The following is a 24,036-nucleotide window of genomic DNA, read 5'->3' as shown; positions in this document are numbered from 1 at the left end:
ACTTCACACACCCTCTGGAACTACAAAAGGATTTATAGTTTTTCCCCACATATGAACATATTTGATGTGTACAATCTGTGGACTTTTCCTTTAACGTACTGAATGTTTTCTTCACTATGAACAATCTCTGTGGTGTCAGGAACTCACCGATCTTATCTATTGCCCTCTTGATGTGGAGATGCCATAGCCCTTCACATATTACTTCATGGTTGGTGTGATTGAGAAGGCACACATCAAAATACTGCACCTTTAACATCCCACTTTTAACAAAATATGTTGTCCTGAACTGTGGTACAGATATGTTAAAAAATGTCATGATGTTTGGAGAGCAACCAAGACCATCTCTGCTACACCTGCAGGGTCAAAGCTTGTCCCCCTCTTGGCTCACATACACACACACACACACACACACACACACACACACACACACACACACACACACACACTTACACACACAGTACCCCCTGACCACCCCCCCTGCTGGGCCCTGAGCCCCACAGCACAGCCGGATTTCTGTTCCATAGGTCACATCAGATGGCTGGCACACTTGAGCCCTGTTGACAGCTTGTTGTTTACAGTATGTGCAGCCAGCGTGGGGCAGCCACCACTGATCGGAGGCCTGGCAGGAGGTGAATACAACGGTGTGTGTGTGTGTGTGTGTGTGTGTGTGTGTGTGTGTGTGTTACTTACCGGTTTTTGCGGGGAGCGAGCAGGAGGCTGCGGCGGGCGGAGGTGTAGTGACGTTAGGGTGGTTGATGTTGGCGGGGGGTCCGGGGTAGGTTGCTTAGCAGGGAGCCCCTGGCGTGAGGCCCAGCAGTCTTTGATGCTCTCTGGTTTTGAGAGAGAGAGAGAGAGAGAGAGAGAGAGAGAGAGAGAGAGAGAGAGAGAGTACGAGAGTGAGAGAGATAGAGAGAGAGAGGAGAGGGAGAAAGAGGGAGAAAGAAAGACAGAGATGAGGAATGAAAGCATAAAAGGTTACCTGTGTATCAGCCAACCTTCAGCGCAGAAGGCAAAGGGGGGGTACGGTGGAGGGTGAGGGGAAGTGGGCGACTTTGATGTGAGTCCAGGTTGGAGGAGAGCATTGATCGCAGAGGGAGGGATGGGGGGGATGGGGGGAGGATGGTGGGGATGCAGAGGAGTTTGGATGAGCTGAGGAGGGCCAGACCTCGACTACAGCAACAGTTCTACCTTTTTCCGAGGCGAAGGCTGGGAGCGGCGGCTGAGGATGTCGTAGCCTCGATATGGATAAGCTTTGGGGAAATGTGTTAACCGCGCACGTATTGATAGCGGAGCTGAAAGTCAGTGGATGAAGTTTTGAGAGATCCATCTTTGGCTGCTTGCTGTGAAAGTGAAAGTCTTTCATCTTCTCCCCCATGTGTGTGCAGCAGGAGCATCAGGGAGTTTGACTCCCTCTGTGAGACCGAGTGTGTGTAAATCTGTGTGTATGTGTGTGTGTGTGTGTGTGTGTGTGTAAGGGGATGTGTGTTTATGAGCGCATACATGCACGCAGGGTGAACTCTGTGTGTATTCCAAACCAACAAAGGCAGGATCCTGCTGGGCTGCTGTGTATCCGTAGACCAGTGGTGTGTGTGTGTGTGTGTGTGTGTGTGTGTGTGTGTCTGCCTCTCCTACAATCATCGGGACAACACACAGGCATAACACCCCGCTGGGCCCACCACACCCCACAATAGACCCCGGCTCCCACAATGCATCAGTATTTCAAAGCTAAACATCTCGGGAGACTTTGCTCTAACAGTGAGGTCTCTTCGTACCAGGAAGTGACATGCCCCCCCTGCTGAGACGCAGCTCCCACAATGCACCAAGGTGACTCCCATAGCGATGCTCACGATGTTTCCGCTCCTGGAGGCTGCCGCCGTGCGTCTGTCAGCCTGCGACTAACAGTATTCATCCGTCGTTTCCTGCCTAAGAGTCACTCCGTTCCTTCTCTCTGCTATTTTAACAGAGCGGTTTCATTCTCGAACCCACAGTTTAGGGTCACCGCATTGCGGTCGAGGGCTGATGGCGAGAATTCATCCAGTGGCCGAGCACATCGGACAATGTTTTAAATAATAACTCAAGGCAAGGTTGACGCACCGTGCAATCCCTTTCCACTGAGAAGTCTGATCCTCGGGGATGGAATGGGTTTAAACTCTGCACAGACAGCTGGCCACAGATCATCCGTGCACTGCTTTTCAAGAAGAGGAGTTGATGATGTCCACAGGAATCTATCAATGATGGAGTAGCTGGAAACGCATCTTGACCTAAATTTAGACGACTCGTAACTTTGCTCAGCTGCTCTCCTCTATCCTCCCCGTTACTGGTTCCCACCAGCACACCAACTGAAAGCAGATATTCTTATCGCCATGAAATATTTCAATAAGCTGGGATGACTTTGAGAGGTGGTGGCTGTATTCAGCAGGTCAGGTTTCAAAGCATGTCCTATAGAAGTACCTGGACAATGGAATGGCAGGTGTTAACCAGTCAAATTAGGCTGAATGTGTCAGTAGTGATGGTCAAATGTTTTAGAATATAAGTCCTCTATTTGTCTTTGCAGTCATCAATCCCGTCCCTGAAAAGTAATGTATCTGTGTGTTCATTCAATTTCATCAGAGACATCAGAGATGTATTAAACACATTTAAAAAGTGAAACTTTATTATTAGTTGGTCTTATGGTGTAAAAAAGGGTGTATATTAATGTAGTATTTCTCTCGTACTTTTAAGTGCAGTGGATCAGTTGGATATTATTATTTAATAAAAAAATATATTAACAGGGGACCAAGAAAAATGTCCAGTCAGTTTGGTAAAGTCAGGGTATTAAGAATCTGTAGGATCCATCTTCAGGAGAACATGAACGTCAGTGCAGTAGTCAGGTGCCGAGTCAACATGTATATAAGTATACATAAGTACAGACCCTCGGCTCTAAAAGTTAGGAGAAGATCTTTAAAGTAAAGTTAAATATCAATATAAGCACTCTGCAGATTAGATATCGAGCATCATCAACGGATATCTTGTCTTGTAAAATGTCCAGCAAAATCGGTATCGCCGCTCTTGTCACAAGTTATTTAACCGTTGGGAAAATGTCCTTACTGTGGATGTTGGACGGCAGAGGCCAGGTGCCATTTCAGGAATTGGATGTGATCCGACTGAAGGATAGGACCGGATAATGTGAAGGGCACAGATGGAAAAAAAAACAAGCTGTCTGCAGACGGAAACAGTGGACATCTATGTAAATTTCAGAAGGAATGGAGAGATTTTGATCACAACCCGATGATCTCACATTGTAGAATATCAAAATGTACCGTAAATTGTTGTGGAGTACGTGAAAAAAGTCAGTTACAAGTCTTAGATGCCAGGTTAATAAAAGCTGACAATGATATTGTTATATAATTTGGTTGTTTCTATTTATCTACATTCTTTCTCTCTCTACTTTCTGATTTCATCTCATATATCTGTCTAATTGTACTAGTCTGCTGCCAACAACTGTTATTTTACAGATCACTAGAAAGCACAGACGCACCCACAATCAATCAGGTTCCAATCATCGACGCCGACATATATCTGAGAGACAAATGCATTGACAGAATGGGATTGACCCCCCTCACACGCTCCCAGTGGCCCCTCTGCTCCCAGTCCTGAATGTGTGGTCGCCATGTCGACGGAGCCCCTGTAGGGCAAACACACAGGACTTTAGCTCACATTTCTCAAAGCATAATTGATTTCTTATTGAGGAGCTGCCAAGCAAATCAGAAAATTGCATTCAGTAGCTGAGGTTGTAGCCGTTTCAGAGTGTTAAAGATGTTTTCAGTGATCGCGCCTTGGCAGAGCTTTCCGCCCTGGAGTGGCTTGTATATAATAGACTGCCATGAAATCATAATTGCGTGTTTATGAACAAACCAGCTGGTTGAGGCAGAGGGTAATTATTTTCTCTGCGTTCTCCTTTCCGCTCACCACACATTTGCGTCTGATAACGGTCCTGGTGGAAAATAAACAGCGAGGAGAAGAGAGGAATGGAACTGAGAGGGAAAGGAGCGGAGAGTGGCTTTTTCGTGGTTGTTATTGCGTTTTTTTGTTTGTTTTTTTTACAAATTACTTTTGCCCTTCTCCCTCTTTTTCTTCTTCTGTGCGTTACTCCGTGCCATTAGAAATTCTCAAGCTTGAGTTGTTTTTGTTAGTTTTTGTCATTAGTACTTGCCCATAGTAACAGCTTTGCTCGTGGTTGAGCAGAAAAATGAATGCGTCTCACTTTCTTGAATCACCTTTCTATCCACTGTAGCCTTTATGACTCAGCATAATCCAAACAAGCTCAGATAAGTTGCCTTGTCGTGTCTCCTTACCACCCTTTGACCTTGCAGTCATGGTTCGTGTGCATCACTTAATATAAATAGTTCCTTGTTAGCTTTTGGCAATCCAGTCACATTGTATTTGCTATCTGCGAGGCTTGAATCAATGATTTCCAGACTAAAACTTTTTTGAATTTTCAGGCACAATATAGCAATGACAGGAAATTTGTATTATTATGTGTTTAGATTGTGAAATTATAGCTGATAAATACAGTCAAAATTGTATTTAATTCTGTCAGATCTGAATCACGGTCAGAAATGCCGGTGATTTAATTCAAATGGAAGCATTTCATTTGAATTCCTAGGCAATGTGCTCTATAAAAGCCAAAGTATGTATGTTTTTTTATGTACTTTACCGGAAAAAATAAATGGATAATAGATCAGTTAAATGTAGCAGGGTCAGAGCTATGGAATATTAAATTATCCATCTTTGCTCACTGCATTGTAGCATTTCTAACCCTCTGGTGTGCATAATCTACAGGATATGAACCTCTTTTTAAAACACAATAAAATAATAAGCACGGTTATCTAATATCAGCCATGAGAAGCACGTAATTACGACTGAAAACAATCTATATTCTGCGCCCTACTTTCAAGGCTAACTGATGTCACTGCACCTGAAATGGATTAAAATGTCACCGTTTCAGATCTGCACTTTCCCTCGTATTGTTGGAGCTGTAATTAAGTCCATTCTTCATGATGCGAACACAATCTCTGTAAAAAAAAAAAAAAAAAAGAGAAAAGGACAAAAACACAACATAAAACACTAATCCAAATTTCAAAGCAACTATTGTGGAGCACCGGTAGCGCTGGGTGGCTGACTCGAGATCTGCCACAGCTGTGTAAACGTGAAAGCCCTCCTGATGTACCTGCTAATGCGAGACAGGTGCAGGAATTGCTCGGGAAGTGTTTGCTGACAAGAAGGGAGGGAATGTGTATCGGAACATTAACAGGCATAATGTCAGATGTCTTCTGCAGCTGGTTTTATGTTCTGGCGACGTCCACAAGAAACATTTCAGGAGTAGGTCATGTTGGAGCAGCACGGTTTTTGGTGGACCGGCAAAACGTATCATCCGTGTGTCACATTTGTGGTTGCACGTTTCTTATTTTGTATCCGTATCTCCTGAATTGTGTATATTAACAGAAGGGAATCAGTCCTTTGACTGCCTCACAGACATCAGACAAGGGACATAAATGAACGTGAAGAAAGTCATTTCCATTATGAGGAAGCACGACGCAAAAAACAATAGACCCGCTGTGGAAACATTGAGGAGCGGCGATAACAGCAGTGCACAACGGGCGAAACACGTGATACGTCCGATGCAGAAGAGTGCATCCATTATGATGCACCGAAGCCGCTCCACTGACCGTGGACGTCGCATCGCGCCGCTCATCCCTATTTTGATGTGGCCTGTTTATTCCCCCCTCCAACAGAGGTTAAAACATTTATAGAACTGTTTTAAAAACGATTAATATAAAGACCTCACAGGCAATATCACACGGCAGGGCAACCTTTTGAGTGTTCTTACTCTTACATTAACATGAATCAATCATATCAATACGTGATCCTGTCGATATTACCATCCAGTTAATTGATTCAGTACCAGCTCATATAGCATATGCTTCACCCCCTCTTCTTAAACGACTGCATTATAACTGAATATTCACTCAGTCATTGCATTTTAGTGAAGCCGGACTGGAATGCAGGACACTGACTAAACTGTGAATGAAGAGTTTTCATGGTGAACTGTTGTGCAGTAAAGAAGGAGAAGTCTTTCCATTCGGACACTGAGGGCCAGGCGAAATGGATAAAAAAATGGCCGCCGCTCTCCCAGTCCCACCTTGGGATCGGAGCGTCCAAGTGCCGATAGACATTCTGAGCAGCACTTTCTCTGAAGCATAAAGCTGCCTTTACCTTTCATCTCAAACCCTTAGGCTGCCACCCATGTCTGTGTGTGTGTGAGACAGAGAGATAAGACCAGTTTGGTTTATTGGTGTGATGTCAGTCACCTGCACCAGTTCCAGAAACTACACTTGGTAATTCAAGGCAGAGCAGAAGTCTCACCTGAATCTGGAAGTAGGATATTATCCTCGGGGCCAGTGAGAGCTGACCCGCTCAGGCTGGAACACAGCACAGTTATCCTGTCTCATTACCAAAGCCACTGCTCTTACATTTAGCCTCGTTAACCGCTCCGAATGAACATCCAGCTGCCCGCTGAGGATTCAAGGGTTAATTGTGGCTTGTGTCAGAACTTGGACCTGGCCAGCTCAATAATGGGCTGCAGTTATTGGCTGTGCTGACTGTGTGTGTGTGTGTGTGTGTGTGTGCGTGTGTGTGCGCGTGTTTGTGCAGCCTGTCTTCAGGTATTGGCTTTGGTGTTGACCCAGGGCCAGCACTGCCTCTCCGTGCTGCCTGTATTGACAGACGTCAGACTCCAGGGAGCAGTCCGGGGTCCGGAGGCCTCCGCAGGCTGGAGACACGCACTACGGCTGGACAGGATGTTCTCGCCTCCGCACACAAACATGCATCTTTTCGAGGTCGTGCGTGCAAACCCACACACCCTCTGCCCACGCAGACACTCTTGACCCCCCCATATAAATCCCCTCCAGCTCTATTCGTCACCATCAGCCCTTCATCACCAGCCCTTAGGGGTTATCTGCCCACCTCTTCATCCTTCCCTCCATCCATCTATCGACTGATGAATTGACCTCGGACCCCTCTGACCTCTGAAGGCGCCCCACGACAGCCCTGCCCCTTGCTAAAGCCCTTATACCCCCTTCTCACTGGTCATGACCTGCCAATGTCTCACTATCGGCTGCCAGCAAAGACACCCATGCAATAAACATTAACCCACCCCCACCTATCTATGGACATTAGAGAGTCTACTGATCAGGGACATGTGTCGGATGTCGGCACTTGTTTCTGAGGGGTTTTTTTGTAGTTCTCTTTCTTCTCGCAAGAATCGGTCGACACATCTATATTCCGCCGCCCCTGATGCATGGAATTCCTCGTCAGCAGCTTTTTCGATTAATCTTGTATTTACACACACACACACACACACACACACACACACACACACACACACACACACACACACACACACACGAAGATGCACATATACAGAAGATGAAGATCTCCACGGTGCAAAGCTTTGCCCTAGATTACATCTAACTATGGAAACACACAGAGGGGATTTGCTGTATTTGTATATCTATATAGTATGGGTGAACATGTGTGTGCATGTGTTTGATGGTATCCATGTTAATGCTTTCTAGTTCCTGGTGCCTGAACATACCAGAAATTTTCAATTGCTCTTCATAAAATAGAAGCGAGATGCTAGGTGACTCTCAAAGGTCAGCAATGTCATGAGCCGTTATTATGATTATTTTTATTATTCTGGTGTTGGGATGGTCGGATTGAATTCAGATTTTTCCTGACCGTCAATCGATCATTAATCATTAACCAGGACAGGATTAGTGCCTTGTGTGCATGTAGGGGTGCTGTGGTTGAAGTGCCTAACAAGCTGCGCACTTAAGGTAGGCTGACCTTTTAAGGTAGACCACTGCTATTCTCCTTTAAGTGATAAGCTGCTCCTCTGGGTTTTGCGCAGCATTAAAACATGTTTTTAACTGTTAGCATTAATTAGTCAACAGTTAACGGTTAAACTATTCATTATTTATTCCCTTAATTTTGACCAAAAAAATCAAAACACAAAGTCCAACTTGTTCCTTTTAACCACATCCCAGTGGATAACTTTGTGTTAAGCCTTATTTTTTCTGAAACTGCTGTTTTGTTTCCATCAAAAATCAACCTTCATCTCAATTAATTAATTGTTTAATCTCTTGAATGTCAGTAAATAAGGACAAAGCATTTCCATCACAAGCTCCCTGTCAAAACAAGACAAACTTGAAGCTAGACAGTTATCTGGCATCGAAGGCTGCAATAACCAGTCCATTCACATTTAAGAAGGTGAAACCAGAGATTTATGGGCTGTTTCCTTTTTTAAAAAAATGTATTGATTAGTTAGACAAAATTGTTGTGAATAATGTCTCTCTCTCTCTCTCTCTCTCTCTCTCTCTCTCTCTCTCTCTCTCTCTTCTCTCTCTCTCTCTTCTCTCTCTCTCTCTCTCTTTCTCTCTCTTTCATCCATTGATTCACAAATTATTTCAGCTCTAGTCACATGTGCAACTGCTCAACGGCTTGAATTTCCATGTAAAATAAGAACTCACACAGAAATGAATGTTATTCATATTACATTCTGATCCCTGTGTCATTTCTCTGAGTGCAACCACAACTTTGGTCCGTGTTGCAAATTCAACAAATAAAAACTAAAGTTCCGATTGTTACAAGCGACCCCTTCCTCCACCAGATTTCCCTCTCAACCAGTGTTTTGCGCTCTCATTGGCTGCAGCTCCCCGGCAGACTTCTCAACACCAGATATTTAGCATATTAGATATCTGGAATGTGTCTGAGACACCAGCGAGACTCCTGTCTCGCGTCTGGACGGTTCACATGTGGCGCCGAAGCACCATATGTGTGATTGCTGACTCGACTGGCTTTTATCCGGGAGCACCACAGAAAACCAGGGCTAAAGTGGTGTAGCGATAACTTGGCATTAGCTGCATGCCCTCTGTCAAAGGAACACAGAACAGTATCAGAGTGTGTAAATCATATCGTGATTTAGTGAAGACAAGTGAACACATTTAAACGTCTTTTATGAGTGATGTGAGCCGGTAGAAATGCTCTGGATTCGACAGCTTGGTTTTATTGAAGGGTTTGCCACAGAGAGGCCTGTGCCTGCACAGCGCTGCACTAAGTGTCACTCTGCTCCTTGAGCTGTGTGTTATGAACAATAGGCCAGGGAGCTGTGCTGGAGAGCTACCTGTATTTATGACTCTGCTGTTGCCTTAATGCTGCTTAAAACACTCAGCAGGCTTTTTACTTTAATGAGGGCCGCGCCGTGCTACAGCACCCCCACTGTGGCGCGGTGTGCACGTGTGTGTGTGTGTGTGTGTGTTAAAGATGTGGCCATATATATGAATGTGTGTGTGTTGGAATGAGCATTTAAGCACATGTGTTATGTCAGTGTTCAGGGAGCGTCTGAATAATGTGTGACTGTAGTTTAAAATGCTACTGGCTCAAACAATATAAGATGTCTTTTTGTGTGCGTCTGTGTGTGTGTGTGTGTGTGTGTGTGTGTGTGTGTGTGTGTGTGTGTGTGTGTGTGTGTGTGTGTGTGTGTGTGTGTGTGTGTGTGTATCTGTGTGTATCTGTGTGTATCTGTGTGTATCTGTGTGACTGTGTGTGACTGTGTCTGATTGGACCTGCGTAGGTGCAAAATCATTGTGCATTACTCTCTCACTTTCTTACAATATGTTTTCTCAGAATCATCTCTTTTTCTTATCGCACATCCCACCTACACACACACACACACACACACACACACAGAAATGCAGACACACACACACACACCACTGCCATCTCTGTTGACAGGGTAAATTGTATGAAAAGCTTTTAAGGCAATTAGTGGATTGAGCTGGAGCCTTTCTTCCCATTCGCACTGTTCATTAGCAGCTCCTCCAGTCTCTGATATTACCATCACTCCAAGCTGGCATCAACACCACTCGCTTCTTTGTGTGTGTGTGTGTGTGTGTCTGTGTGCGTGCCCGCGTACATGTGTGTAGATGTGTTTCCGCGTGTCTGTCTGTTAGTATTTTACACGTCTCCTTGCCGGAGCACAATTTCAAAGCACACGATTGTCAGAAAATAGATCCTCGCCACCCTGCCGTTCTGACTATTTTAATCCATTTCAATAAAAGCTCAAAAGAGGAAAATCCGATGAGACACCAAAAAAAAAAAAAAGTATTATGGCCATCATTGCATTTCCAGCTTGATTATTTCTTTATTAGCCATTTATTTTTCCTGAATGATGATCGTCTGTCAGCCTCCATCTCCATTTAGGTTTCTCTTTCGGAAATGAACAGGGATTGGTTTTAACTGCTACTGACTGCAGAGCGTCCGAACTGGTGCTGGAGATGTCATCACTTCTTGTGTTTTTTTGTTGTGTTTTGGAAACTGTCGATGAGTCATATCCCGTTTATATGAAAAAAATTTAAGTTTTCTCCCGCAATCAAAAGTTCAAGTTCAAAAACAGGGGCTATCTTGCCCTCTCTCAAAAAAAAAATCCTAGTCAGAACCTAAGTTGACTCACATCAAAGGTTGCAATGCACCTTTATTACACTGATGTTTAAACAGTGATTCAGCATTTTTACATATACGTTTCAGTTGTTTTCTACCACAATTACATCATAAAAAGGTACGTTGAGTCAAGTTGTTTTTCTTGAGATATTCTTGATGTCTTAGAATTTAAACTAATTTATATCTGCATATTTGTCTGCTGTGTCCTCAACTGTATTTAGCTGTGTGTGGTGTGCGTGTGTTAGAGAGAGAGTTAATTATGTGGAACACTAGAGCGTCACTAGCTTTGAAGAGGGGAGAACCGAGAGCCGTACATTATTGATGAGCGACACACATTGCCGTCACAAACACAAACACCAAAGCCCCGTTCGTCTCTACGTGTTTCACGCATGCAACCTCCAAATGTGCGCGTGCACACGCATAAATACTGTATACATTTGGCAGCGATCCTTCCTCCACCCCAGAGTATTTAACAGCGGTTGCTGACACACTTCCTGTACCTGCTATACGTTCATCTCTCTCCCCGGTCCGTATGGGACTGTCAATAGCCCTGTACGCTACATTATTTAGCAGACGGCGTATTTGATCCCACAGTGAGAGCTGATCTCAGTCCATCATTAATGCTGAATTTGGCTGGAACCAGAGCACGCTTTCATTGCTGTATTACTCTCACACACACACACACACAAACATTCATGCGAGCACACAGATTATGTCCTTAATTATGATCCTCTATGTAAGAGTCCGTAAATTAATCATAACATGTTTATTTCCTCAGTCTAACTGTGCTGGTTTAGTTATGGCAACAGAACAGATTTTCTTCTCCAGCGAGTCTTTGCAAATTCAAACCGCTGCTGCAGTTGCGTTGCTCACTGTGTCGCCTGTTTCTCCCTGCAGAGTTAACGGCTATATAAGACGACTGTTTTTTTCACATTTTACAGACAAAAATACACGGCACATATTTTATGACACATTTTCAATCATTTTGAGTACAATCGTTGAGGTGAAGTTAAGGTTGCGGTTTTAAAAAATGCTGATAAGTAGATAATAATAATAAATAAGCTTGAATTGTTAATGCAATATGAATGAAAGATTAATTTGTAGAATGTCGATGTGACGCGATCAGCTGGAACAATCTCTGATGAGTACAGACACCGGCTAAACGGCCACATTGAATTCTGGCCTGTGATCAAGTTTCATACAGATTCAACATGAATGACCAACTACGTTTATCTTTGTAACCTGGTAAATATGTTGTTGCATCCTTCGGCTACTTGGCTGTCGATTCACTCTCATCCAGCTCATTTTCAGCAGCAGCAGCAGGCAGTTGTACTGAATAACTGCACTCGATATCTGCCCATCACCAGTCTAGCTGATAGACACGGTGGAGCGCTTAGCATCTAAAGAGCCAGGAGGTGGTGGAGACCAAAATGGACAAACAGGAGAGTATTGGACACTTGAAATAAATGCACATGCTCTGTCTGCTGGATGTGAGAATTGTGAGAGGCTATTTGCCAAAACGCTCACCATATCACTTTACAACATTATAATATCTCAGTGTTTCCAGCTTGCACCGCTGCCCCAAGTGGCCCAAATCAGTGTTTTCTCAACATAGAAATACAGCAGTTCCTGGACAGTTTGTACAATCCCATAGGGTGACGCCATGGTCATCAGTTTTTAATCATTTTTTACTTTGTCTCATAGAAATCATTTTTTTTATTTTATTTTTTTTGTCAGTCTGGCAACAGGATGCCTCTAATCTCCGCCTCCACTGCTGTTGCTTTGGGGCCAATTAAAGGTGTGAAGGATACCTGTAGCAGATTCAAAACGGTTTGTGTTTGCGATGGGAGCGTAGCACTGCACCGTAGTTGCCGAGTTCATCCAAAGTTGACCCAGAATCTGAAGTGGGAACAGATTTATGTTTCTACAAAGTGTAGTCCTTTGCTCAGCTGACATTGTTCAACGATTGGATGTATCTGACTACTACCCTTTTCCAAGCCTTGGAAATGCAAACATGGTGTTGTTTTTGCAGAAAAACATGGCTTTTACTTCTGGACGCCTTAAATACGCCCTGCCACTTCAACAGTGTTTTCCCTAAAAAGACCCGCTCACCCACATTTGCTGTTGGGATCTAATGATCTCCCTTTTTAAATGTAGGTGGTGAAATGAGCTCACAAACACTCACTCTCTGTCATATTGTAGTTTCCTTCTCCGGTTCAATATCTGCTCACGCAGCCGGTGCGGACTGGGGACGCGTTGTTTTTTTTTACAGAGGCATATTGTTGTTTTATTGGGGTCAAGGGTCAAGCGCCTATACTCTAGGCTCTGGCTCCGAATCAATACCGTATAGAACAGCCCACGGAGCGCAAATATTGATGAATGAATATGTGTAAATCTCATGTCACACTACATGTCTTGGCATCACACACACACATGCATGGGCATATGAAAATAAGCACACGTATGTATCCACACACAGGCATTATACACGCTATGCATGTGTGCACGCTCATTGCCACATGTTGAGGCATAATCTACAGTCACTGTAGTGATATCTGTTGGCAGTGTATCTGTGTGTGTCCTTGCCTTTGTGGTTACAGGCCATTTCCCAATTTATGTACAGACAGTTATAGACTCCAGGGATCAAACTGGTGCTATTGACCTTATCCCTCCAATAGCCAGAGATCACTTCACATCTACCGTCCCCTTTATTCGCTGCCAGCCCTCTTCCTGTTTTCATGAAGTTTGAATCAAAAGATGCTCACCCAAGGCCTCTCAATGCCTCCCGAAGCCACAACACATTAACATGACTTCAGCTGTATTATTTAGCTTATTTCTATGACAAATCCGCTTTAGCAGCTAATAAGCCCATCCCTCTGTTATGCAATGCCGTGATGAAACGTCCATGCAAAACACCAACAGAAGATGATTTAAAGGTGCTCCATGTCCCATCTTTAAACATCATTATGCCATTAATGGTGATACCCTGGTGCAATTAGTGTAAACAAATGAGGGCACGGACTGGATGATTCGTAGTCTGTATCTCGCTTCATCTTTCTAGGAAACGCATAACAGTTGCTCATGTTAACATTTATTTTTCCAGAGGGAGGAAAGTTCAGACACCAGCTTTTCAGTGTGATACATACGACGGCGAATTAGGGCCATTGTAGGTAAAAAAAAATATTAATTTACAGAGCCGGGCGAGGGGGGTAATATTCCAAGCAAGAGATTAAAGTGCTAAATTTACGAGAAAAAACTCACTAATGTGCGCAGACCCCACCCTGACTATTCTCATTATAAAGACATACGTTTGCAAGAAAAAATTTGCTGAGATTTGAGTTGGAAATTTACAAGGAAAAAACTTTTGTTTCACTTTGCAAGACTGAATCGATATCAGATGTCTCAGATAAACTTGTGATGTAAAATATATTAATTATGTTAGCATTTATTTGTGTTCATAAAAGAACACAGGTGGATTAAGAAAGAAAATGCACATGAAAATGAAAGAAAACACGTGTATGTCCATCTGTACAAGAAAGGCATGAAATTCAGACGGCGGCTGGCAATGCCATGGTTACGCACTCTGAGTTTAACGGTGTGGTGTGATGAGGTTGATCCAAACGAAGAGAAGTGAAGTGTTTCCTTTATAGACTCAGAGAATGTTCTTTTTTCAATTAAATTTACCACTTTAATTTTCTTGGAATATCACCTCCTCCCCCAGCTCTGTATTTTTCATTTATTTTTTACCTTTAATGGCCCTAATACGCCGTCATAGATACACCAGTGTTACTGTCACTGTTAATATTTCTCAAAATTAAAATGAGAGCTATACTGCAAGGTGTAGTCACTATTGATATTTCACTAAATTGTGGTGGAAGCTGTCATATAAATATGAAATCCTGCACTATATTAAACACCGGACTGTCATCATGAGGAATAGAGACTCTTTTGCACGTTTTCTCTGACTTTTCACTTTCTTTTTATCCGATTTGAAATGGTGCAAAAACATCAAACGTGCGTGAATAAAAACACACTTTGGGATGGTCTTATTTGCTTTGGTAATTGCACATATATCTCTACATAACATGGCAATGATTTATTGATATTAACATACAAGACGTAGTTTGATGCCACGAGGGGGCAAAAGTAAAGCAAAACACGTTGAAGTAAATTCCTCACATGGGCGGACCCAGCAGGAGACACAGAAAACTCACTTAGGCCGATATGATCCTTTAATCCTTCACCCTTAGCCGCTGCCTTTGGCCCATAGCAAGGACAAAATCCCTTTTTACTATCTTTCTATCAACATGATGACATCAACTATACAGCTCCTCTTGACTTATTGAGGAAGGAGACTGACTTCTGAGAGCCCTGTGGTGCGTCTGAAGTCAAAGCTGCTGACCTCCTCACATCCAGAGCTGCTCGCTGGATGAGATGCCTTTGGATTCTCTCTCTCTCTCTTTTTACACACTCTCTCTCTCTCTATCTCTCTCTCCTTTTGTTTCAAAACAAGGCCGAGGCGAGCATTGTGGAGGGTATTTAATGCCCCTCGCTCTCTGCCTTTTGCTCTTTTTATCGCCTGCCTATCTCTCACTTTCTCTCGCTGTCACCCGTCTCGCTAAACCAGAGTGACATGACCAGTCCCGGGTTGCCATGGCGACAGTCCCACTGGTATGGCGGCAGTGGCGAAGGCAGCGTTCAACGGGTCCGCGTGTGTGCCTGCAAATGTGTATTTCTCTGTGTTCTCGGGGGGGGTGAGTTGCCGAGCCTGTGTGTGTGTGTGTGTGTGTGTGTGTGTGTGTGTTCATACGCCTGTGAATGTGTGTTGCTCCTTTGCGGCCTCCTGCAGATGTTCTCTGGCCCCAGCGCCTCCTGCCAGCTGCTCCGCCCCCACCACACACACACACACACACACTCACACACACACTCCTCTTAATTAAGAGCCCTGTGCCATGGTGGGCCACTCTACAGGGGCACGATGGCACTCACACCAAGTGTGTCTGTTAGCTGTTTTTGCGTGCGTGTGTGTGTGTGTGCGTGTGTGTGTGTGTGTGTGTGTGTGTGTGGGTGTGTGGGGGATCCACTGGTGTTGCCCTTGAAGTCCTGTGGTCGTGATAGTGGTGGTGCTGGTAGGTAAACAAGCAGCTAATCAGGCCTATGTGTGTAATCCACACACTCTAGTAGACACCACAGGCAGGGCTAGTGACACTAGCAGACTCTCTCTCTGTTCAGCGGGTGTGGAGAGGAGGAGGAGGAGGAGGAGGAGGAGGAGGGAGTTGGGACAGTTGGAAGAGGAGAAAAGAGTAAGAAGAGTACGAGAGAAGAAGATTTTCGTTGGAGACGGGATGGAGGAGGGAGTGGGAATATTTGAGAGCGTTCAGACCAGGAGGTTGATCCAGTCAGTAAGGAGGAGGAACCATGTGGAGAGGCAGGACTTGTGTGTTCATATATACTTGGTACTCGTCCAAGTATTTTTGCAAATTAGGGTGTTCAGACATTAGTGTGTGGAAAAAGAAAAAAAATGCAGCCCAGGAAAAAACAGTCCAGGAATGCTATGTAATGATATCCAGCAACGCAGTGGGTCAGCCAATCAAATGCATGTAAGCACACATTCCTGATGGATTGAATGGGGTTATTCTGACTGTCACACAATTAAATAGCACCAATTATTTGAGTTCTCAATGACTTGAGATCCACACCTTCTGAGTTGTCGAGCATAAACCAAAGAAAAGCTCCTGGCTTCTGCGTTTGGCACGTGCTTCATACCGCGCAGGGGAGAAGTTTGCCTTCAGGAAGCTTAACACGGGCACCACAACGACGAGCAAGAGGCTCCGTGAAGCACACAGGTGGCCCAAGTGTAGTGTTACCTGGCGGAGCCTACTTGTGATTCCAAATTCCACTCGTATAATGTTACTGATGGGAGGGAGAGGGCGACGCTGCAGGAGGGGAAAAAGGGCCAGGTTCAAACATGCTGCAAAAGCCTCTTTATCTGTCTCTTTCTACCAAAATCTAACACAAACTTCCATTTTAATTGTCAGTTGTTTGTTTGATGAATTTGTATTGAATAGTCACTAAACTAAATATACTACTACAATGGATCCGATGTACTTCTCTACACTTTTGGACACGCGTCTGCACTCATTGCGTGCACTGATCTCCTTCTTACTTTGTCACACTCAGATTGGATTCATTCGATGAATCTATATCCTCGTGCTTAAATTGAAATTAACCAGGGATTCACATCTTTGTCACCAGTTTGCACCGGGGTGTGATAACTTTCTAGAGCTGTAAAATCCTGTCTTGTAGTGTTACAAAGCGCTAGTTAGTGTATCTCACCGTTACCTGAAATAGCACGCCACTCAGGCAACCCCTTGCATTTTTTTTTTTTTTTTTTTGCAGTGTTGATTGCTGTCTGATTGCCTGGTAACAATGATTTCTGTTATGAAACTGTCAAAATTGACCTTATCCCCCCACCGTAGTTGCTGCATGGTTACCATCATGTCCTGACTCTGAGCATGGCCATGAGTAAGATTATATGTATAAAGTGATAAAGTAGATGATAGATCGATAGGTAGGTACACATAGATTATGAGTTTGTTCTTCCATATTCTGCCCTCAATCCCTAATCTGTCTTTGTCTAGATTTATCTATTTATCTAGTCTTAGTCTTGGATCTAGATTTGCTGTCTCCTACTTCGGCTCTTAATATTCCTTTCTTACTGTTTCCACCTGGTCTCTTGTTAACCTCACCCATCCCTCTAATTTATCTGCTCTCTCTCCCTTTGCTCTCCCTCTCTCCATCATTGTCTCCCCCTTCTCTCTCCCTCCTCCGCTCTGTCATCTCCTCTCCTCTTCTCCCTAACACGCCCGGACGCGACAGAACACCGCGGCTAGTTAATAATTCTCTAATTTCCGCTCTTCACGGCGCGTAGAAGGTGTCGCAGATAACCTGATTTATCAGACGGCTATTAGAATGTGAATCAGGGGTATTAAAGCAATGGACATTAACGTGCACATTGTTTAAACAATGCCACGGGACTAATGGATTTCAAAATGAATTTGTCAACACCGTCCTTCGTGAATATAATTAGTCAAATGAGAGCAAAGCGGTGGAGGAGACGAGAGGAGGAGTCGGGAAGCGGCAGCGGGGAGGAAAGGAAGCGGTATACACAGACAGTGCAGCTATGCATTTAATAGATGGAGAAGCTTACGGCGGGCGGTGTGACTATGATGTGTGTCCGGCGACGCTGATGGAGACGAACAGTGGATGTGTCAACTGCTGAGAGAAAATCACCTCCTTTTTCCCTAAGGGTGCTCCATTTTATGAAAAATGAATAACTTATTAGACATGCTGAATAATGCCAACTGTATATCACTGGAGCGGTGCCGTTAAGTCCTGGGACTGACATTCAGCATTGTTGCCTCTACTTTCAAGTTTTTCCAGAATCACAATGGATGGATGGTTACAATGAGAGTTTAATGGGGTAGAATAGTTTTCAGAGGAAGTCAGTACATTTACAGAATCTGAGGCACACAAACATAACATTAAAGGGAAGAAATGGTCCAAGATTGCAAATTATAATTTCACAACTTTGTTTTCCCCCAATGAGTTTGGTTTGACTTGGTCGGGTTATTAAATATAGAATAAATGTAGAATAACATTAAAGTACCGTACTACATGTCATTTTCCATTGACAACATCAGCCAACTAGTTCCCATCAACCTCTACCATATTTGACAAAGTTGCTTAGATTTTTTACATTTTGTTGGTTAGTTTAAACTCACCTCGTCGTTAAAATCCTCCTTCAAGCTCAAATACCAGAAATTCAGTTCATCCCAGGAACTATTTTTCCAGGCGTAATAACATTCAGCCTAACGCCTGTCTTGGCTCTGTTGTTATTGAGAGCTCTGAGGGCGGAACCAAAGGATAAAGGAGGTCAACGATTGGTTGAAAGTTACGCCTCGGGCTTGTGTGAATTTCAGGCTACTAATACGGCTTAACCAGAACATCTTCCTCATATTCATACTGGGACATCTGGTTCCACATCACCAGAGGTACAGACATGTTATACTTAAGTAGAAGTACAGATAAATGTATTCAAAAAGACTAATTTCCTATGCTGTTAACAATGGCTAACCTGACTGATGAGCCTTTCTATAGCACCGTGTATGCCGGCCCTCCTCTCTGTGCACGTCGGCGTGTATCACTTCATAGACTGTGTGGAGTAGCAAGACATTTCAAGTTTTGCTCGTTGACTGACAGAAACTGTCTCACTCGCGGGTAACATTTTGTTTTATGAATATCAAAAGTAACAACAGTAATGTAACAGCTGAAAGCACACTGACACCCACACGCCACGGAAAAACAAAGATATTTCTCTAAAGTGGAGATCTCCATTGAAGGAAGCGTTTCAATGAACTTAAGTCACGATGCACACACCCTTCCTGCGCCACCTCCAGCTTCCTGTCTGGGTCCGTCGCAGGAGGAGAGCTGGCCGCTGGGCAGACGGGGCAGCGGGGTGTGGTGAGGGTGCGGCGAACGCGTGCCGCTTGAATACTAATGTCCCACTTTAGGAGTCCACCTCTTCTCCATCCCCACCCTCTGCTCCGTCCCCCGTCCCTCCCTGCATCTCTTCCTCACCGTCGTTTCCCTTCACTCCTCTCTTCTCTCATTTATTTTTTCCCTCACCTCCCTCGCTTGCTCTAAACAGTCATTTTCTCCATCTCTCTTCTTCCTCCGACTTGTCTCGTCCGTCTCCTCACGCCCGTCCTCTTCTCCTTTCCGTCCCTCGCCAGGATTTCCATCACCCACCCTCCTTCTTCATCCTCGTGTCGAACCCTCCGCCCTGTATCACTCCTCAGCCTCCGTCTTCTCCCCAAGATCTCTCTCCCTCTCTCTTTGCCATTCACTTTTTTAAAAACCCACACAAACGCACACGCACACACACACCCTTGACAAAGCCAGCTAATTACAGGCAAGTGTTCACTCCAGCCCTTCTTAAATACCGAGCTGATTAATGAGACGGAGGTGTAGGGCCAGGAAGTCTCACCCTCGGTGGGTGGTGATACACACCCTTGTCTGTGCAGCTTTCTCTCTCTCTCTCAAACACACACACACACACCTACACACATTTTCTTTTTCACACTTGCAAACGCAGATTATAACTCATGTACACCTTCATTACTGAAATACTGGTATCTGTTTTTTATGGCTTACATCCTCCCTCATGTGCCTTAGCCTTTCTCCTCCTCCACCTTGCAGTAGCAGAGGCACACTTCCACTGTTTTTTTTTTTTTTTTTTACTGTTTTTTTCTTTTTGTACAGTAACTCCTACTGAGTAGAGGTAAGCCAACCGGGGGGCCACAGGTGTAGCGGGGGCCTCCTCTGAAGTGATGCCTGCTCATTGTCTCGGCAGCGGCTCAGGCACGACTCGGCGTCAGCTCAAAATGGCCTCCGACACATCTCCGTGGCTGATTTGTGTGTGTGTTTGACCCTGAGGACCGGCGTGAATGCTGCAGGAGCAAGGAGATAGAGTGCAGCTGCTGCCGCTGAATGCTGACACACATGCAGAGCAGCGAACGCGCGCACGCACACTCACACAATCGCACAATCACAATCTAGACTGGGTCAGCCGGGTTCAAAGCATTTGTATTCATGGAAGGTTTTGCATTGGCTCCACCACCTACAGTGTTTCATCTAACTGTGGGACGTGGCTTTCTACTTTCACACTCAGAAGACCTTGGGCTGTGTTGGAGTGTGTTTACGGCTGTATTTATGGCAGTATGGTGCTACCTGACTGAATGTGTTTTTTTCCACTTGGCTCATCCTTGTAAATAGTTAAAGGCAGTGTTTTGATGCTCAAATTGACCCGTGTGACACACCACCTGTGAGCATACATGTGCCCATGCTGTGCACCTGTCAATCCTGATCCACATACACATCTGTCCACTGCAGAGAAGCATGCTCAGACAGATGTACATGCCAAGCCATTGAGATCATCCATCGGTTGACAGAGATATCATAAAACAGCCACAGACCCAAATCAAATTTGCTCTTCATCGGAAAAAATAAGTCAGAACATCTACCAACAACTTTGTCCATGTAAATACCATTTTGGCAAATTATGCTCCCCATAATTGTGGTGAAACTGCTTCTCAGTCAGGCCCTAAAGAAACTTTGAATGAACATCGATCCTGCTATTGGATCTCACCACTTCTTTTGCCACATTTGAACGCACAATTTTGTTGGGTTCGGCTCTTGGGTACTCTTACGTCCTGGTGCAGTTCAAATTTGAAAGAAATTTGCAAAAAAGGAGGATTTCTTTTCATGGCAATCTAATTCCAAGCAGGTCATCATGACCTGTGGAGTACCGCAAGGATCAATACTTAGCCCCTTTCTGTTGTGTTAGCCTATACATGCCCTCAAAAAGCCAGATTTTACAAAAAATTAATATTCATTGCTGTACTTAAGCAGACAGTACTTCAAACTACATTTTTGGATTCAGGCCTTCACTCTGTTCCTCGTTCCTCTGTTCTTGCTTACGGAACCAGAGTGACACTCTCTCAGTCTCAGGCTGTCATCATTCGCCTCCCTCTGTTGCCTCTCCATTCCTTCTTCTTCCCTCCAGTCTTTTGCTCACTTGTTACTTGTTCCCTCCTGACCAACTCGACATTAATTCCCAAAGATGTCGCCATTACAAATTCACAGAAGGGGATGGTGTCACCTTTAAACACTGAGGTGGCGTTGTGTGGTTGTCTTCGTCTTATGTTCTGACACACACACACACAATGCACACTAAGGTGTCTTTCTTATAATTGAGTTGAAACAAAGATGAACTATTAATAAAGCAGGCTGCTTTGCCCCCTGCAGACAAGCAATTCTTTTCACGTATCAGCAGATGTCCACTGTTTGTAGAGCTGCACGTATCTACTAGAAGGGATGTCCATTTTTACTCTCATAGTCATCTTTCCTTGAAATGCTTGAAAGTTTCCCCATAATTGCAGATTAGGCTTGCGTACATGACAAGTAGAGTCATAGAGAATTGAAGCTTCAAGATACTGACCTGAAAAAGACAAATATTGGGGCAAAGGACTTGGAGTCGCAGCAGAGGATATGAGAGAGTCTCCTGATTTCACTGATGATAAAGTTGGAAGATGATAAAGGGAAACAGATCACCCTGAGGGGGGATTTGGAAAAGTTATCTGACATTTTATAACTCTTTAATGAATCATTTGAATTCCATATGAAGACATCATGTTGGCCCATAGTGTAATATCATGCAGTGCACCCCTTTAAATCAGAAGTATGCAAAATCCTGTTCAGCATCCTTGCTTGGCCTTGTGCTCAGTGTCGGAATCCAGCTTGGCTCAGACAAGGAGGAAAGTCGGCCAGAGAGCCAAGTCTATGAAAATGCTCAGATATCAACTGGTGATACATTTTTCTTATACCAAACCCCAGTTATTATGAACATAACAACAAAAATAAAAAACTATGAACTGCATCTCAGTAGATGGCGACCGTGAGATGCGGTTCAAAGCGGTTCAAAGAACGCAACTTTGCTGATGATTGCAGGAAATAAAAATGCTTGGGACACACTTCACTGTCGGAGAGACCCAGAGTTTGATTCCGGTCATCAGTAACTCCAACTAGGCTAAAAAAATACAGGGAGAGAAATAGGATTTAAAAGAAGCTGCATGCAAAACAAAACCAAACGACCAGCTAAGGAGGAAGTGTGTCTGAGGAAGATCCAAAGTGGTGGATGAGGAGAGAATCAAGCATTAGTGGTTATGTAGAGGACATAGCAGGCTGGCACGGCACGGTACGGCACGGCACGGCAGCCTCCAATGAGGCTTCACCCACCCAGGGCTCCATCCCGCCTGAGCTCAACACAATCAGGCCTCAACGGCAAAACCGACTGCAGGTTACCATGACAACCCGGAGGCACTGCCTGCATGGGACAAAGGCTGGCAGGTCCTGTGTGTGTGTGTGTGTGTGTGTGTGTGTGTGTGTGTGTGTGTGTGTGTGTGTGTGTGTGTGTGTGTGTGTGTGTGTGTGTGTGTGTGTGTGTGTGTGTGTGTGTGTGTGATTGAAAGAGAGAGAGTGAGTGATGTCTGGCAGAGCAGGCGTAGCTCTCCTGGGGCCTTCATTCGTTTGTCTCTCGCTGAGACCACAGGAGCCCTGATGCAGCAGGGGATGGAGGAGGAGGAGGTGGTGGTTGGGGTGAGGAGAGGGGGAGGAAGGTGAAGGCGCAAGTGAAAAAAAGGCAACTGATGTGGAAAGACGATGAAAAAAAAAAAAGCAGGAAAAGGTGTAGGTGTAGAGTGATGGAAATAATAAGAAAAAAAGTGCCAAAAATGAATACATTTTGAATACGATGGATTATTCTGTGCCCATTTATTCGTTCACCCATTCATGTCATGTGTAATACCTCGTACAGCAAAAGCCTGGATCTTGACACAACTTGCTTTGAAAAATAGACGTTACATTTTGGCAAATTAATTACACCAATTAATAGGGTACTCAAAGTTTCAAAGTTGTAATAACCTGCCACGCTGCAAGTTCAAATGACTTGAAACGGCTCTTGACACGGCTCGACAGAAAGTAATGAAACAATGAGTGCACTTATGGTCTGATTGCTCTGAAACATGTGGGGTATGTTTTTCAAACGCCTTTGTCCAGAGAGCGTCAAATGTCTCCTCCCAACTATGCCGATCACAGTGGGATTTTTGACGAATTTGTAACGTTTTCTCTTTTTTTTCTTCTCTTTTTGTTGTCGTCATTTTCAGGTGTAGATCACACAAACAAGGACCTGCAGAAGAACTTTGTAAGTAAACTTAAAATGTGATTTTTTTGAGCACTACGGGCTCTCGACCAAATCATATTTATTCAACTGGGCAGTCAAATATCAATCTAGTGATCTTATCCACAACAGATCTCAGTGATGGGTATGCAATATCATTTCTGATTCAATTGTCTTTTCATGAGGTTATAGTATTCCATCAGTGCTGTTTGGTTACACAAACATGCTTGGATTTTCATTAAACTGAAATCTGTGTATTGACTTTCTCTTAAACTGCCCAGCGTCTCTGTTACTTAAAAACCTGGGCCAATAAAACGTTCATATAGCGGTTAAGCCGTTTCATTCTGTTAGGCTGGTGTTAAACTGGCTAGCCATAAAGCATATGTGGAATGGCAGTGTTGTTTGCTCCCGCCTTGTCATTTATAATCCTATAGGCAGTTTGAAGCACACAGGCCAACTCGTACTTTGTCAGAGCAGATTGTCTGGCGTGGATAAGCCTGGCTGGAGAGAGAGATACATAATTGCTCTTGTACGGTTTTGCTGCCAAGACATCCTCCTCCCGTTATGCCTATATACACTGGCAAACAAGTCATTCAAACATGTTCACTTTTACGAGGCACGCATAAACCACACAGACGCCGGCCCGGGCATCTCCTCGGTGACAGCGATTTGCTGTCAGTCAGGAAAGAAAAATACTA

The 24,036-nt window shown here is 44.2% G+C and overlaps 1 protein-coding gene across 6 annotated transcripts in view; it reads left to right on the top strand.

The window, feature by feature from the left end:
* LOC311024072 (furin-like protease kpc-1) overlaps positions 1 to 24,036 on the top strand; it is a 173,659-nt gene that overhangs the window by 58,137 nt on the left and 91,486 nt on the right. For 5 of the 6 annotated variants that reach the window (XM_084026279.1, XM_084026276.1, XM_084026278.1 and 2 more), the window contains exon 7: positions 23,325 to 23,362. In XM_084026279.1, the coding sequence (XP_083882405.1) occupies positions 23,325 to 23,362 (38 nt within the window). The remainder of the gene's footprint in view (positions 1 to 23,324; positions 23,363 to 24,036) is intronic. The other variant, XM_084026280.1, reaches the window with a different exon arrangement.

This window comes from Eutrigla gurnardus (genome assembly GCF_963514095.1).
Source record: "Eutrigla gurnardus genome assembly, chromosome: 14".
NCBI classification, from domain to species: Eukaryota; Metazoa; Chordata; class Actinopteri; order Perciformes; family Triglidae; genus Eutrigla; species Eutrigla gurnardus.
Note: the sequence above shows the minus strand (reverse complement) of the source record. Positions and strands in the feature narration are given on the sequence as shown.